General features: G+C 30.7%; 1 protein-coding gene across 1 annotated transcript; it reads left to right on the top strand.

The window, feature by feature from the left end:
• The first annotated feature begins 751 nt into the window (after positions 1-751).
• LOC149184300 (glucan endo-1,3-beta-glucosidase-like) lies at positions 752-2,643 on the top strand. Its single transcript, XM_089415299.1, has 5 exons — positions 752-827; positions 938-1,069; positions 1,413-1,480; positions 1,593-1,889; positions 1,987-2,643. Exons 1-5 carry the CDS (start codon positions 752-754, stop codon positions 2,641-2,643), a joined length of 1,230 nt encoding a protein of 409 aa, XP_089271425.1.
• The last annotated feature ends 14,869 nt before the right edge of the window (positions 2,644-17,512 follow it).

Below are 17,512 nucleotides of genomic sequence, written 5' to 3'. Positions count from 1 at the left end.
CTTCAAAAATTAAATGATGTGAAGCCTTAAAAATAGTAATGATCCCTCATGAAAATAACACTAAAACTTCAGAAGTAAATGATAAAAACAGTAATGCTCAATCAATAAATAGTAATGCTCCGTCACGATGATAACACTAGAAATTTTAGAAGTAAACGATGAAAAGAGTACTGCTCCATCAATAATTAGAGGTTATATTCAATTGAAATCTGATAAGAGGTATACCATAGGCACAATGTCAAGGTCGAGTCATATATTACGGCATATATTGGGCCTAACCTATCCATCGAAATTCAAGGCATAGATTGCGGCAATAGATAGAGCCAACCCTATATGTGGAAATTCATTAGTTGATGTTGAGCGCATAGAATATAGACACAAAAATGTTGTTATACACAAGTTAAGACTTGTCGCCGCGCAACTTCGTAGCTCCTGTTAAGCATTTAACTTATCTCGGACAAGTGGGCTTGAAAGCGGTAGATTGGAACTGTATTAACTCTATCCATTGGCGAGGACAAAGAGTGCCGGTGGCTCTTGTTCATTCACATATTTAGAGAAATATCAGAGAGTTTCAGATTGGTAGGAGGCCACCATGATCAACCAGTCAATGGTCGCAGGCTGCAACCCGTCCCACAGGGCACGGTAGCCATTGAATTGTGAATATTCAATGGCTGTGGAGAGCAGTCGAGCTTCCTATAAATGAACGTCCTCGCGGGAGAGTTTCTCACGTCTCTCATTTCCTGTGAGAAATATGGCAGCGTCTAACGAACAGATGAAGAGAATCCTGATTGGTTTTATTGCCATCTTCTGTTGTTCAATCGTCACTGGTAAATTAGCATCAACCAGCTATTATTTACTTTTTGAAATGCAATTGTTATTCAAGGCTTAACATCGATTGGGTTATATTAAACTGATTACTTTTCAATTGATTGTGCAGATGGTGATAAAATAGGAGTGAACTACGGCATTGCCATGAACAACATTCAAACCGCGATCCAGAACGCCAATCTGCAGAACATCAAGGTCTCTAACCTCCACAGGGTATCAGAGCCACGTTTGATTCCCCCAAGTTGGGTTTGAGGGGGTGTTGGAAGAATCATCGCACTTTTATAGAATCCGTAATTTCCACCCTGGGGATCTTAGTTACTCGGTTGTAATGTTTACCAACACTTGCGGGTTTTGATGTAACGTGGAGGTTTGCGGTTACACCAAAACCCCGCAAGTGTTGGTAAACATTACAAGTAGAAATTACTGATTCTATAGAGGTACCGTAATTCTTCCAACACCCCCTCAAACGCAACTTGAGGGAATCGAACCTTGCTCTGATACCATGGGGAGGTTAGAGACCTTGATGTTCTGCAGATTGGCGTTCTGGATCGCGGTTTGAACACTTTGAATGTTGTGCATGGCAGGAACAAGATACGATACGTACTGCGTGCTAGGCAAAACATTGTGGCCCACCGCAATATATTTGATACTGGTGCCGGAATAGGGGACAATATTGTCATTAACCCAACCATTTGCTGAGTCCTGGCTGGAGGAGATGGCTTGCAAATCGTTATTATTGACTCCCACGGTTACATCGATCCCAGAATTTGCAAAAGCATTCAATGCACCACCGTCTGGATCGAAAACAGCTTTTCGATCCAGACGGTGGTGCATTGAATGCTTTTGCAAATTCTGGGATCGATGTAACCGTGGGAGTCAATAATAACGATTTGCAAGCCATCTCCTCCAGCCAGGACTCAGCAAATGGTTGGGTCACCAGTATCAAATATATTGCGGTGGGCAACGAGGTTTTGCCTAGCACGCAGTACGTATCGTATCTTGTTCCTGCCATAAACAACATTCAAACCGCGATCCAGAACGCCAATCTGCAGAACATCAAGGTCTCTACCCCCATGCCTTCAATGTTAGCCAGGACTCAGCAAATGGTTGGGTCACCAGTATCAAATATATTGCGGTGGGCAACGAGGTTTTGCCTAGCACGCAGTACGTATCGTATCTTGTTCCTGCCATGAACAACATTCAAACCGCGATCCAGAACGCCAATCTGCAGAACATCAAGGTCTCTACCCCCATGCCTTCAATGTTATAGGCAACAGTTACCCGCCTTCACAGGGAGCATTCAGTGACGATGTGAAGGATACCATGAGCTCTATACTCAAATTTCTGTCAGATAACGGGGCTCCGTTCATGGCCAATGTGTATCCATATTTCAGCTACGTCGGCGACAGCAACAACATTCATCTGGACTACGCTCTCTTTCAGCCCACGGCTACGGCGGTGACAGACGGAGATCACAGCTACAGCAATTTGTTCGATGCGATGGTGGATTCTATTTTCTCCGCAATGGAAGCCTTGGGATATTCCAACATCCCGCTCATTGTTACTGAAAGCGGATGGCCTTCTGCTGGCGCGGATGCGGCCACAACTGAGAATGCTCAGGCTTATAACAACAATCTCATCCAACATGTTTTATCGAATTCAGGGACACCCAAGAGGCCGGGTACGAACATCGAGACCTATATCTTCGCTCTTTTCAACGAAGACCAGAAAACTGGGGACGAGATAGAGCGTCACTTTGGGCTCTTCAACCCTGATCAAAGTCCTGCATACTCTGTCAACTTTTCTCCAAATTGAGCGCAACTCAATTCTCCCAAAACCAAGTCGAAGGCGTAAATACTTAATTAGTTGTATGCAAAATGCAATGATATAAATTAGAGTTGTCTAATTTTTTGGAGATTCCAGTGACCGATTTTTGCCGGAAAAAAATTTGAGGTTAAATCTTGATTTGTGTTATTTAAAATGATTTTTTAACTGCATATTTGGATTCAGCACCCTGAAAAACTATAAAATATTTTGATTGTGCAAAAATTACCTAACAAATTTGAGATTTCAATAAATTACTACCAAATTTTAAAAAAATTTTACGAAAAAAAATCACACATAAATAAATGTCCTCCTTCCTTCTTAATAAAATGTGAATGACGAAGAGCCAAAGCTGTCAGAGTTAGCTATCTTGTTTATTGAAGGACCGCATTAAAGGCGGCCCCCAAACAAGTGGGATTGAGAAACTTTACTCTTTGAAAAAGAACTGTTAGTCGAGCATGATATGATACATGGTGGTCAGGCAAACTACACAAAATAAATCCATAAATTGACTAATGAGATTTTATCATCATTTTCAATTCAAAGGTTGACTTTACAATGGTCTGTTTTAATCATTTGAATCCATTTCAGATATGTGACGAACAATTTCAATAATTATTCTAATAATATAAATATAATTAATTTCTAATAATAAATAACGTTATATTTATTATGATTTTATTAGAGGATGATGGTTAATGTTTATTGGCATTAACGTTAACCTACTTGGAAAACGGTAGGAAAATAGAGAATGGAGGATAAGAATAAAATTGAAGAATGAATGAAAAAATGATTACAACAAATGAGAAAAATTATGTGGGATTTTTAAAATTTTTTATTTTAATGATAGAAAAGTATTTCAAGATCATTATATATTGTAAGGAAGGTTGGTTTTCTCGCAATTATTTTTAAACTGAGATCCATTTTTTGGTATCCGTTTCGTATTATAAAAGCTATGTCATCATAACTTATTTTACTAATCGAGCAGCACTCATATTATTATATTTATCATAGAATTTATAAAAAATAGTTTTTACTTTAGTGTAGTTTGGTTCTAATATAATGCACTGGGTAAACTCTCATACTTAAATTTGCATAGTCATTATTAAAGGAATATAGTTGTCGGTATTGAAGAAATTCCATTAGATTTGTGGATTTTTGAATTGTTAGCCCCTGAAATCTCAAATACCCCTCGAAATAAATTTTTTGTATCTATTTCAATATTGAGGACGAGACCCTAAATCAGATTTGTTAGGGGTATTTGTAGCGAAATTGTGGAAAAGGGCTTCATCCAAATTCAAACTTGACACCTTCAAGATGATCCACATGACATTTTACTAGGGGATACACGTGAACTTTTTGTTCAATGGCTATAAGACTCAATCATGACTTGGTTAATTGCTTACCCTTGTTGTTGTATTTTTTTTTTTTTTTTTTGTATTTCATTAGTATATTGTTAATCTCCAGTCTTGTTTTAAGGGGGTATTGAGTAGTAAAATTTCCTTGGGCCTCACTGTTCTTATGACTTGAAGAAACCCTAAAGTTGGATTTAGGATCATGTAATCGACCTTTCTTTTTGTCTCAATGCAGGGCTATGAGGACCTAGGACCTGTAATTCTAGCTGCTACCATTATACCTATGAGGACCTAGGAATTGTCCTCCTCTCTCTAGACCAGGACATTGGATCTCTTAGTTTATGCAACTTTACGTCACTTTGATCATCAATTAGACTGCCCAAAAACATTTTATTTAATTACTTATAATTTAATTTAATTTTAAATTTGCTTTATATAAACAAAACTAGAAAATAATAATTTAAAAAGAAACAAATATTTATCCACGCTACAAAATATTTATTTAATGTTATATAAAAATCTATTTATTTATTTTACAAACAACAAAATTTTATAAGACAAAAAAGATTAATTGTAATACCTAGAGTTAGTTTTCTTGGTCGAGTTCCCTTAACACTCTAGGTCTAGTAAAATATTTCATAGATGTAGCCGTCACCAATCTTAGGAAAATATATTAAGATGATTTATGAACGGTTCAACACTCTAGGTCTAGTAAAATATTTCATAGACTTAGCAGTCACCAATCTTAGGGAAATATATAAAGATGATTTATTAAGGGTTCAATTTACTCATGTAAGATATTGGGAGCAACTTTTTCATGAGACTTGTTCATTTATTCTCTAAGATGCATTTTGTTAGTTTGAGGATGTGATTTAATGAGGTCCTGGTTATGAAATACATTGTGACAAACATTGCATATTAATGATTTCAACCCCAACATTTTCTAAAATACCTTGATTGCTAAATAAGGAATAAAATAGAGTGAGTGTTTGGAGAAGGTTAGAAGGAATTAGTGGATTAAAAAAAAAAACAATCTTAAAGATGAATTGAAGAAAGAAATACCTAAATTGAGAGAGAACTAGTTTGATTCCAAAAAAATAAAAAATAAGAAATACCTAAATTGAGAGAGAACTAGTTTGATTCCAAAAAAATAAAAAATAAGCATTAACTTGATTGTTAGTAGTTATATTTGAATTCCAAATCTAAATGTTTACACTATTAATTCCAAAATCATAAACAACAATAAATCCTCTTATTAAATTAATATTTATAATTTTTATTTATTATAAAAAAATGCACAGTTAATATTTTTTTATTACATGAAGTAATAAATCTGTTTTAATTTATATATATTATTTTAATGGTTAATATAATTTTTTCGTTAATATTCATTATTGAATTAACTACCCCATTTTTTTAAATAGTGACCATGTCCAAAAATCATTTTTAATTTTTAATTTATTTATATATAAACATTGAAAAACCATAAATTTTAAATATGTAATTTTCCTTAATGTAACTTCTTAATTTTGTATTTCTTTCTAATAGAGATTTGATAATTAAAATGCCTATATAAACTAATGCAAGAATGTCAAAATATGCTTCTCGGGAGACCATCCTTTCTGGTGAATCTTCTAACGATTAATTGCCTCCTGAAAAAACCAAACCTGATTTGATCGTGGTATTGTTATATCTTTTTAAAATACTTTATTACATAACATAAATGGTGAAAAAAAATATGTATCCATAATTTCCATTATTAAAAATAAAATATAAAACTAAATATATAATTATGATTACTATGTTAGGTTAAACCTATTCGCATATTTTTAATTGAAAATCGAAAAACCACTCTTCTAATCACTATTTCCTTTATATTATGGAAACGCTTCATAATTTTCTTTATGTTATAGCAATGCCTTTAAATTAAACAAAGACCTCTATAAACACTATAAATATTTAAATAAAACTTCATCATCAAAACAAGAGTTTAATTGAGGATTTACATTACCAATGTGCAAGTAACAAAAAATGCGAGACAACGTATTACTCTTCACCTTGGAGGCAATCTATTATGAGATGTTTTTCACAATCATATTTATTAATGTGGTTGATATATGCTAATGAGGCGTATATTAAGTACATTTACAATCACATTAGTAAATGTGGTTGATATATACTCATAAGCTCACATAAACCACATTAATAATTATTAAGTGTATAATGTAAAAGTGGCTATTCAAGATTAAATATTTGTAATTGTTAATTATAATGATATAAATAATAATATGATTATTATATTAATATTATACTATACATTAATATAATAATATATTTTTATATAATATTATAATAATAGTTATATTTCAAACTATAACATAATGAACATAACTTTCTAAACCAAGGGATTAATAAAACCAGGAATTTGTATTATAAACCCAATGGATTATAAACCCAAGAGACTTAAAGTAGACCCTAGGATTACTCTTATAAATATTGTCAATAATATTATATCGTGGGAATATGAACCCTTAGATTAATAAACCAAAGGAGTTGATATCATAAACACAAGGGACTCATAAACCAAGGGATTATAAAATGATGGGAATAATATTAAACACAAGGAATTAATATTATAAATTGAAGGGATTTAAACCCTAATATAAACACTAAACTCTAAGATTAATATTATAAACCTTAGGATTAATGTTATAGACATATGCTAAGAAACCTAAGGGATTTTAAACTCATGGGAATAACGTTAAACCTTAGGAACATAGGCCCTAAGATTAATAAACCCAAAGGATTAATACTATAAATGGAAAGGATTATAAACTTAGGGTGTTAATATTAAACACTAAGATTAATATCATAAACTCAAGCGATTAATAAACTCATTGAATTAAAATAAAAAACATGAGGGATTATAAACCAAAGGGAATAACATTAGACCCTAGGATTAACATTAAACCCTAGGAAGATATATTGTATGATTAATATTATAAACCATATGATTAATATTATAAACCCAAGGGAATAACATTAGGCCCTAGGATTAACATTAAACCCTAGGAATATAAACCATATGATTAATATTATAAACTTTTTATAAACCGTATAATTAATATTATAAACCCAAGGGATTAATACTAAAAAACCAAGGGATTATAAGCCCAAGGGACTAATATTAAACCCAATAGATTAATATTATAAAACCAAGGGATATAGACCCTAAGATAAATATTATAAACCCTAAAATAAATATTAAAGCTGAATAATCATATCATGAACCTTATAATTAATGTTATAAACTCAATGGATTAATAAACCCAACTGATTAATATTAAAAACCCAAGAGATTATAAACTCAAGGGAATAACATTAAACCTTAGGATGAATATTAAACCATAGGAATATAAACCCTAAAATTAATAAACCCAAGAGATTAATATTGTAAACCCTAGGATTAATATTATACTCTAGGAATATAAATCGTATGAATAATATCATAAACCTAAGGAATTTATATTATAAACCCAAGAGATTTATATTAAGCCCTAGGATTAATATTATAAACCCTATCAATAATATTATACCCTAGGAATATGAACCCTTAGATTAACAAACCCAAGGGATTGATATTATAAACCCAAGACAATAATAAAAAGAAGGGATTAATACTAAAAACTCAAGAACACAAAGGATTAATATTGTAAACCCAAGGTATATAAACCCTAAGATAAATATTATAAACCCTAAAACAAACTTGGTTGAGCATGGTTGATTTTCATATTGGGACAATATTCGTCATAATGTCATGTTGGACCATGGTTAACCATGATTGATTTTAATATTGAGAGAATCTTTGTCACAATCTGACATTGGACCATGGTTGAGCCTGGTTGACCATGATTGACGTTGGTGGACCATGGTTTATTTACAAATTGACAATGTTTGTCACAATGAAACATTGGACCATGGTTGATTTTCAAATTGACAATGTTTGTCACAATGCAACGTTGGACCATGGTTGACCATTGATGACAATGGTTGTGACAATGTGACATTGGGCAATGAGACAATATTTATCATAATGTGACCATGGATATTGATGATTATTGACCATGGTTGATTTTCATATTGAGACAATATTTGTCACAATGCGACATTGGACCATGGTTGGTAATGATTGACCATGGTTGACCATGGTTGAAAATGATTGTTTTTCATATTGAGACAAAAATTGTCACCATTTGACATTGGACCATGGTCGATAATGATTGACCATGATTTATTTTAATTCTGAGATAATCTTTGTCAAAATGCGAAATTTGACCATGGTTGGTCATGATTGAAGATGGTTGATCATGCTTGATTTTCATATTAAGACAATCTTTGTTACAATGCGATGTTAGACCATGGTTGACCATGAATGACCATGGTTGAAAATGATTGTTTTTCATATTGAGACAAAACTTGTCACAATTTGACATTAGACCATGGTCGATAATGATTGACCATGATTTATTTTAATTTTGAGATAATCTTCTTCAAAATGCGAAATTTGACGATGGTTGACCGTGATTGAAGATGGTTGATCATGCTTGATTTTCATATTAAGACAATATTTGTTACAATGCGATGTTAGACCATGGTTTACCATGAATGACCATGGTTGAACATGGTTGATTTTCATATTGAGACAATCTTTGTCACAACATGACATTGGAATTTGGTGGATCGTGGTTTACTATGATTATAAACCAAAGGGATTTATATTAAATCCTAGGATTAATATTATAAACCCTACAATTAATATCATACCCTAGCAATATGAACCCTTAGATTAATAAACCCAAGGGATTAATATTATAAACCTAAGGGATTGATAAACCCAAAGGATTAATATTAAAAACCCAACCCAAATGATGCATAAACCCAAAGGATTAATAGTAAACCCTAAGATATTAATATTAAATCGTATGAACATAAACTCTAAGATTAATAAACCCAAATGAGTAATACTATAAACCCAAAGAGATTTAAAGTTAAGGAATTGATATTAACCCCTAAGATTAACATTATAAGCCATAGGCTTAATATTAAAGCCTATGAATATAAACCCTATGATTAGTATTAGAAACCTTAGGATCAATATTATAAAACCAAGATATATTATAAGTTTAATATATGAAACTCAAGGATTATAAACCCTAATATTAGTGTTAGAAATCTAAGAAATTAATATTATAAACTTAAGGGATTAAACCCTTCGATTTATAATATTAATCCAATAAGAGAGATTTCTTTTGCTAATATTTAATATTATAAATATTGAATATTAAAATATTAAATATTTATAATATTAAATATTAAATATATATATTTTTAATTATCAATATTATTAATAAGGTGTTGATGATAATGATGGTTAACGTCCACTGAGACCAAATTGGTCTATCGGACCTATAATTTTCTTTCTTAGTTTCTAATTGTCTGGCTCCTCATTTTTCTTGGTGAGATTGGTGTTGTAGCTTTCTTTTTTTCCTCTACAGTCTTCTAGCTTTCTTTATCTTGCATCTCCTTCATCTCTTCTGATTCTTGGGACATTGGTGTCTTAGCTTCACGATCTATTATGTTCGTCCTTTTGAAGATAGTCGGAGAAGAAGTTTGGTCTAAGAGATCTGCTTTTCAGTTAAATAAAGATTTATTTGGTGTGGTATTTGAACCCTCATAACTGTTGATGCTTGAGGGGTTGTCGAGTTCACTCTTTTGTTGTTGGGTGGGGCTTTCCCCCTGCTTGTCTTGAGAGTTGTTTCTTTCTTGCATAATTTCTTGTGATTCAAAGTTTTCTCGAGAGTATTCTTTTTTGATGACAATGTAGTGTTCCTTTTGTGCTCCTTCCCACCATGTAGATCTGTGGTGATTTTTTCTAGGAGAATTTTTTTGGGAGGCTTTTGGGCAATTTTTGGCTAGGTGGCTTGTATCAAAGCAGGATCGACATCTGAAGAGGACACTTTCGTAATAGAGTTTCTGGTTCTACACATAGTCTTTACTTGTTAGGTGTATTTCAACTGGGAATCTTGTGTTGAAGTCCATTTCCACACAGATGCATGCATAGGTGGTTCTGGCATATTCCTCTATTTCTGGGCACTTGCAGCAAAATTGCCCAATTGCATTTCCAATGGCTTTTAGCGAAGAGAAATTCCAGAGATGCAAGGGTAGTTTTGGAAATCTCACCCAAACTGGTGCTGAGGTTATGACTGTTGTTGAGGGATCGAATGATGGGTTCCATGGCCTCATGAATAGGCCTGATTTTTCCCAAAACCAAGGGTCAGAATCTAGAATACATTGTCTGCTTTCAGGGTTTTCAAAATCTACTATAAAGAAACCCCTAGCACAGCGGTAGACATTAATTGCATGAGGAATTAGAGGCTTCCATACCTCTGAGATCCAACTGTGGAGAGCTGTCAGCCATGGCCAAAAACGATTGAATCGGTAGATTAGGGCACTTTCAGAGAACTTTAAAGCCTCATCGAGTGACGCCTGGACCACCTGGACAGTGGGAGTTGGGGCTTCACTGACAATATGGGCAGGGGCTTGCCCCCTAGAGGCTGGCGAAACTGAGCCAACAGCTATTTTCGCGGAGCTAGGAGCTATCTGGAGAATGCTCTCCTACTGAGTATAAAAGATTGCCGAAGAGAAGCCATAGAAGATTTCCGAAGAGAAGTGAAGAGCCAGAGATCTATAAACCACAGTAAAGAGAAGAGCCACAGATCTAAGGCCCAATCGATGAGAAGAGAAGTGAAGAGCTGCAAATCTATATCACTCGGTAGACTAGTATTCCAAATCTCCACTGAGAGCCGTATTCTAAATCTCCGTAGATCTCTGTAGTAAAGAGCTGCAGATGAAGAGCCATAGTAAGAGTCGCAGATCTAATAGTAAAAGTCGTAGAAGAATCGGTAGATCTAATAGTAAGAGCCACAGAGGAGCCGCCTGATCAGTAAAAGCGCAGAGGAATAGGTAAGAGCCGCAGAGGAGCCGCCTGATCGGTAAGAGCCGCAGAGGAATCGGCGGATCTAACTCTAACTCCAATTCTCACTTTAAACACTTTAAAATCACCCTTCTACGTGATGTTATCACCCTGATCGGTAAGAGCCGCCTGATCTATAAGAGCTGCAGAGGAGGCGCCTAATCAGTAAGAGCCGCAGAAGAGCCGCCTGAGCTGCAGAAGAATAAGAGCCACAAAGGAATATTAATATTTAAATGATATTAATAATATTAATCTTTAAATGTTATTAATAAGTTTAATGTTGTTATTGTGTTAATAAACCTAAATGTTAATAATTTTTTAAAATGATTATGATTAATAATGTTATTAACAATTTTTTAAACATTATTAATATTGTATTAATGATGTTATTAATGATTTTTTGATTAATAATATGGTTTATAATATTAATTTAAATATTATTAATGATGTTATTACTAATATGGTTTAAAATATTAATTTAAATGCTATTGCTATTATTGATTATAATTTTAATTTATATATTTTTGAAGAAATAATATTTATTTATGATAATATGTATTGTAAATTTTTAATAAATTATTTAAAAATTAATTTAAAATTTTCCAATAAACTATTTAAAAAAGTAAAAATTCAAATTGATGAATTAATTAATTATTTCAAATATAAATTCATTTATGTCTTATTTTTTTGTTATATTAAATTTGTATTTTATTAAATTTGTATTTTATTAATTTGACATTGCAGAAAGTGGTTGTCATTGTTTTGTAATATCTTAATATGTGGGTTAAATGGTTGCATTGAAATTGTTTTATTTGACATATTTTCATTACAACTATTAATAACTAAAATCACACTAAGGAAAATATAGTGTTACTTTCAATAGCAAAAAATAGATTTATTTTTACAAATATTAAGTTTATTTTTTAGCAAAGACTTAACAAAGTCTAAACTTATTAGATATGCATATGACTTACAATTTTGTGTGTTAATAATTAATGTTATTTTATAGTGTTAATTATGAAACTTTTATTAAAAAAATACAAATTCAAATGAACTAATTAATTAATAATTTTAAATATAAATTAACTTATGCTTTATTTTTATGTTATATTATTTTTATATTATCTTTATGTTATATTAATTTTCTACTATTAAATTGTTACCATATTTTGTAAATATAATATCTAGATTTTATAGTTATATCTAATCATCTCACATATTTGTTTTACCATTGATGCTAATTATTAAGTACAATGCAATGCTAGTTCTAAATAACAAAGACCACTTATTTTTGACAAAGTGTAAATTTATAGCCAATCATTTGACATATTTGCTTTACATTCATTATTGGAAACTTAATTATATTCAAATTTGTGTCGGATTAAGTAGTCTATGGCTTTATATTTATTTCAAGGATAATACCAGTAATACTAGAAAACATAAAACATGGGTGCTTTACTCTCTTCTCACATAGCAATAAAACATATTGAATTCGATAGCTAGTTGATTATCACCCATTGTTGAAGAACCAATAATAACGAATATTAAACATATTTGGACTTTTACTCATTAATATATAATTGAGGTATAATTTGAGATATATTGTAGACTTTTCTCTACTACTATATAATTGAGATATATTGTAATTATCTGTGTTCACATTTAATTTATTGATATGGCATACATATGATGTTTGTATTCAACTTTGTATTAATTATTGCTTAAACTGAAATCTAAAATTATAAAAATCTATAATTATGAAACTATAAATCATCAAATTTATCAACATGATCTTTAATATTAAATATTTTTTTTTTAATCAACCCTCAATACAAACATTTAATACAAATGTCATATTTAATAACATTTAATACAAATGTCATATTTAATAACATTTAATACAAATGTCATATTTAATTTATTAAACATATTTCGCTATTTGAAGTTAAATTCAAAATTCTTTAACAAAAAATAAATCAATACAAGAAACATTTAATACAAATGTCATATTTAATAACATTTAATACAAATGTCATATTTAATTTATTAAACGTATTTGGCTATTTGAAGTTAAATTCAAAATTCTTTAACAAAAAATAAATCAATACAATAAATTAATTGTGCATGGGTGATTTAGTTGTAATATTATTAAATATATTAACATAATTAAGTCTCCAAATGAGTAATTTTCTTTCAAATCTAATATTTGATATTCACCATCAATAATAAACATAACATTGATAAGGCTTTCATATAAAATGATCCATCTTTACTAGAAAATCAACTAATATATCATATTTATTATTAGCTTTCAAAGACAAACATGGGTGAACTATGGATCCAGTCTAGATTCTAGTCACCAAGGGGCAAAAAATTATAATGTGCCAATTTTATGAGCACTCAAGCTTTAATAGATATTTGGAATAAATATCTAAACACAAACATGTGAATATTGAATATTAAATCCACCCAAACATCAAAATAGAAAATACAAAAGCATGAAGCTTGTAACAATGGGGGCATTTTTAAGGTGGATCTATTAACTCTTGTAAATTTGTCTAGGCTCTTTTTTTCCTTTTAAATTTTTCTACCACTAAATGCATGTACCTCCCTTATTTAAAAAGACATGTACTTTAGGAAACTATTAGACCCTATATATGTATATAGCTCAATCTAAATAGTTGCCGCAATATATAAAAAACAGAACCCATCCCATATCAAAATGTCTAATGCATGCCAACCACATCCCTTTTTCTCTTCATAAAAACTACATAAATATATTCTTATATCATCTATCACTATTTATTTTCCTACAGCTTCCACATCTTAACAGTACCGACACCAAAATATGTTGACGAGATTAATTCCACGGAGATTGATCTAGATTCTGATTTACCTCAATTTAACTGAACCTGCAAAATTCAAAATCCATACAAAGATTAGTAATTTGAGAAAGAAATCAGACATCCAAATTTGAAAATGAGGTTAAAGAATCAAAATCTGGCAATCCAAACATGATAAATGAAAACTTTTCTCTTGAGAATGTGAACTGACAACTGTTTCACACTTAATTGACACTGGTTGGAAACATTACAATGTAAGCTTAATTACAAACTGCAAATTACAAACTGCAATGGACATGTGGTTGGAGCAGATGTTTCATAGTTTAATTGTCCTTTCAATAATGGATATGTGTTTCAAAATAGGTTATTCACCGAGTTTCAATTAAGGGAATCAAAATTGCATTAATCTCTATACCTGGTTAAAAGTTAATGGAGCAGTAAATTTTCAATCATAATTTAGTAAAAAGTTAATTTAAAAAAAAAATTTAATTAATTAATTTAGATATGCAAAAAAGTTATCTCCATCCATTTCAACCATATAATGGGAAAAACGAAATATTGAAACCTCTTTTACTTTCAACCATCTCATTGGAATCTATGATTAACAAAATAATTAAAATGCCCCCATTCGACAGCCATCAACTTAAATATTTAAACTTTTTAAACAATATATTTTGAGGCTTAAATTTTAATATCGATATTTGTAAATATCGAAATTATGATTTTAGAGACCACTTAGATGCTTCGACGGCTTTGACACGTTGTAATTTATACTCAGAAGGATGGTTATTTTTATGTACAATTCTCCTGTAATTACAGATCACCAGTAAACCTAGTCGAATCGACTTGGCTAAATTATCGAGCAAAGTTGAGCGGGTATAAAGGACTTTCAATTATGGAGATACGAGCCGTTCGGCGTGCTTGTAAAAACCTCGTTGCCCACTGCAACGTATTTGATACTCGTGATCATTGACCCAACCATTTGCTGAGTTTTGGGTCAATAACAAATCGCCATTACCGACCTCTGGGATTACACCAATCGCAGAATTTGCAAAAGCTTTCATTTTGGCGATGTTGTTTTTGTTCATCAAAGTTACCACCTAGTTTGCAGGTGGCAGATTGTCTGCGAACACACGCCGTAGTTCGCACCTATTTTATCGCCATATGCACAAGTAATTGAAAGATAAACCGTTAAGCTTTGAATAGCAATCGATGTGGAGCTTTGAATAACAATCGTAGTTTAAGAAGTTCAAAAAATTTGGGTAATGCTAATTTACTGGTAACGATTGAACCAGAGAAGATAGCAATAAACCCAAAGAGGATTAACTTCCTCCGCTCATTAAACGCTGCCATATAGGTTACAAGAAACGATAGTCTGAGAAATTCTCCGGCGAGGACGCTTAGAGGAGTCTCGACTGCTCTTCACTGCCATTTGGATGGAGTTGAAAGTTTCCGGGTTTATTTTCTAATTTAATTGGTTTATAATCTAGCAGGGCTAAAATCACTAATTTGATTGTGAATTCATCACCATTAAAATTACAAAAAGGTTTTTTCGAAAGTGCTAAATCTATATATGCTTTTATAAAATAAATTAAATAATATAAAAGTATTTTTTTGAAAATGCTAAATTTATATATACATTCAAAAAAATAATTTAAACAACACAAAAAAACCAAATTTAAACGAGAAATCCGCTCACAACATCTGGGCCAAGTTGGATACTGTGCCGTGTGGAACCGGCTGAACGCTACGATTTTTGACTGATTGATCATGGTAGTTTCGTACCAATCTAAAGCTATATGATATTTCTCTAAATATGTGAAAGAACAAGAGCCACCGGTAGTCTTAGTCGTCGTCAATGTAGAGAGTGTATAAAGTTCCAATCAGCTACAACTTTCAAGCCCTAAAAAGTCCGTGACAGCTTAAATGCTGAACACAAGCCACGAAATTACGGGGCGACCAATATTTGTTTGTCTATATATACTTCCATTTTCTATGCGTTCAACGTCCTCCAATGAATTTCCATTCTTCTACGCGTTCAACATCATCCAATGAATTTCCATAGATAGGGTTGGCTCAATCTACGCCTTTAATTTCCAGATATAGAGTTAGGTTCAATCTATGGCACAACAATTCACTGTACTTGGACACAGTGCCTATGTTATATATATATTTCACTGTACTTTGACACAGTGCCTATATCATATATATATATAATTAGATTAAGTACAACTTCTAACTGTTATTAAATTTCCTTAAATACTTCTAATGTGTAACGGTTGATGGAGGATTATCTATCGAGAGACAATTAATCAGTGTTAAAATAAAATATTCTTTTGTTTTTTTTTTAAATTAAAAAAAAAAAAAAAAAAAATGGTTAATTTTATTTGAAAATATTATAATATAAAATACAAATTGTTTTACTTAAAAGTATTATAAAATATAACTTTATTATATGTTTCTTCAATTGATTGTTTAATTAACTGTTGATATTATAACTCATTATAATGGAGATATGGTAACAATATTTTATTGACACTCTTAGTTATAAATAAAATATTTCTGTGTCTATATCAAATAAGATAATTTTATATGAATTTTAATTTTTTTAAAGTAATGAAAATATGTTTAATTAATTGTTGATATTACAACCCAATACAAAAGAGATATGGTAAAAATATTTTACTCTGGCTTTTAGTTATAAATAAAATATTTCCATCTCTATATCAAATAAGATAATTTTATATGAATTTTAATTTTTTTTAAGTAATATGATTTTTTTTAAGTAATGAAAATAAAAAAGAAATAAATTATTATTATTATTTATATTTTCATATTTTAATTCATTTTAACATCCACTTTAATTAATTTGTTTTAATATCAACCTAAAAGAAAGATGTGCATATATATATATGAGCCACAATAAAATATTTTCATTTGTAAAAAGAAGTAATTAAAAGTAAAAAGATTTGATTCCAACTATTTTTTTTTATATCAACTTAAAAGAGTCATTAACATGTCTATATTTATGACTCTCTATTTGTACAAAGAAGAAGTAATTAAAACTAAAAATATTTGATTTCTTCTTTATTAATAAATAAGAATGTGACATTCAATTATTGATATAAAATTAATATGTGACATTTGAAAAATATTAATAGTAATTAAAAAATTTAATGTATATTCTAAATAAAATATTTCAATATATAAAATTAAGTAATATTAAAAGACATTTTAAAATATATTAATAGAAAAAGTTTTAATATGCACAATGTAATGCACAAATAAAATAACTCAACGTATGTTAACTAAATTATCTCAATATCAACAATTTACATATTATATGTGAATTTACATTTCAAATATCATTATTTTACATTTTGACTTTAAGTGTTAATTATGAATGGCTGAAATAGTTGCTGGAATTGCATTTTTAAAATATTTTAATTCATGTATTCAGTATGTTGAATGAAGTTTAGGGCTGTAAAAAGAGTTTGCACTTCAAGAAATTTGAATTGATCCCTCTCTAGTGTTGCTAGATCCATGGTTATGATGGATCTATACTAAATTGATCATAATGACATAAGATGGTTAATATGGACATAGGCTAATAAATGGTTATTAAGTCA

This window comes from Pinus tabuliformis, chromosome 3_2, assembly GCF_031772625.1.
Source record: "Pinus tabuliformis cultivar Carrire ecotype Pingquan chromosome 3_2, CPIR1, whole genome shotgun sequence".
Classification (NCBI taxonomy): Eukaryota; Viridiplantae; Streptophyta; class Pinopsida; order Pinales; family Pinaceae; genus Pinus; species Pinus tabuliformis.
This window is presented reverse-complemented; position numbering and strand designations above follow the sequence as displayed.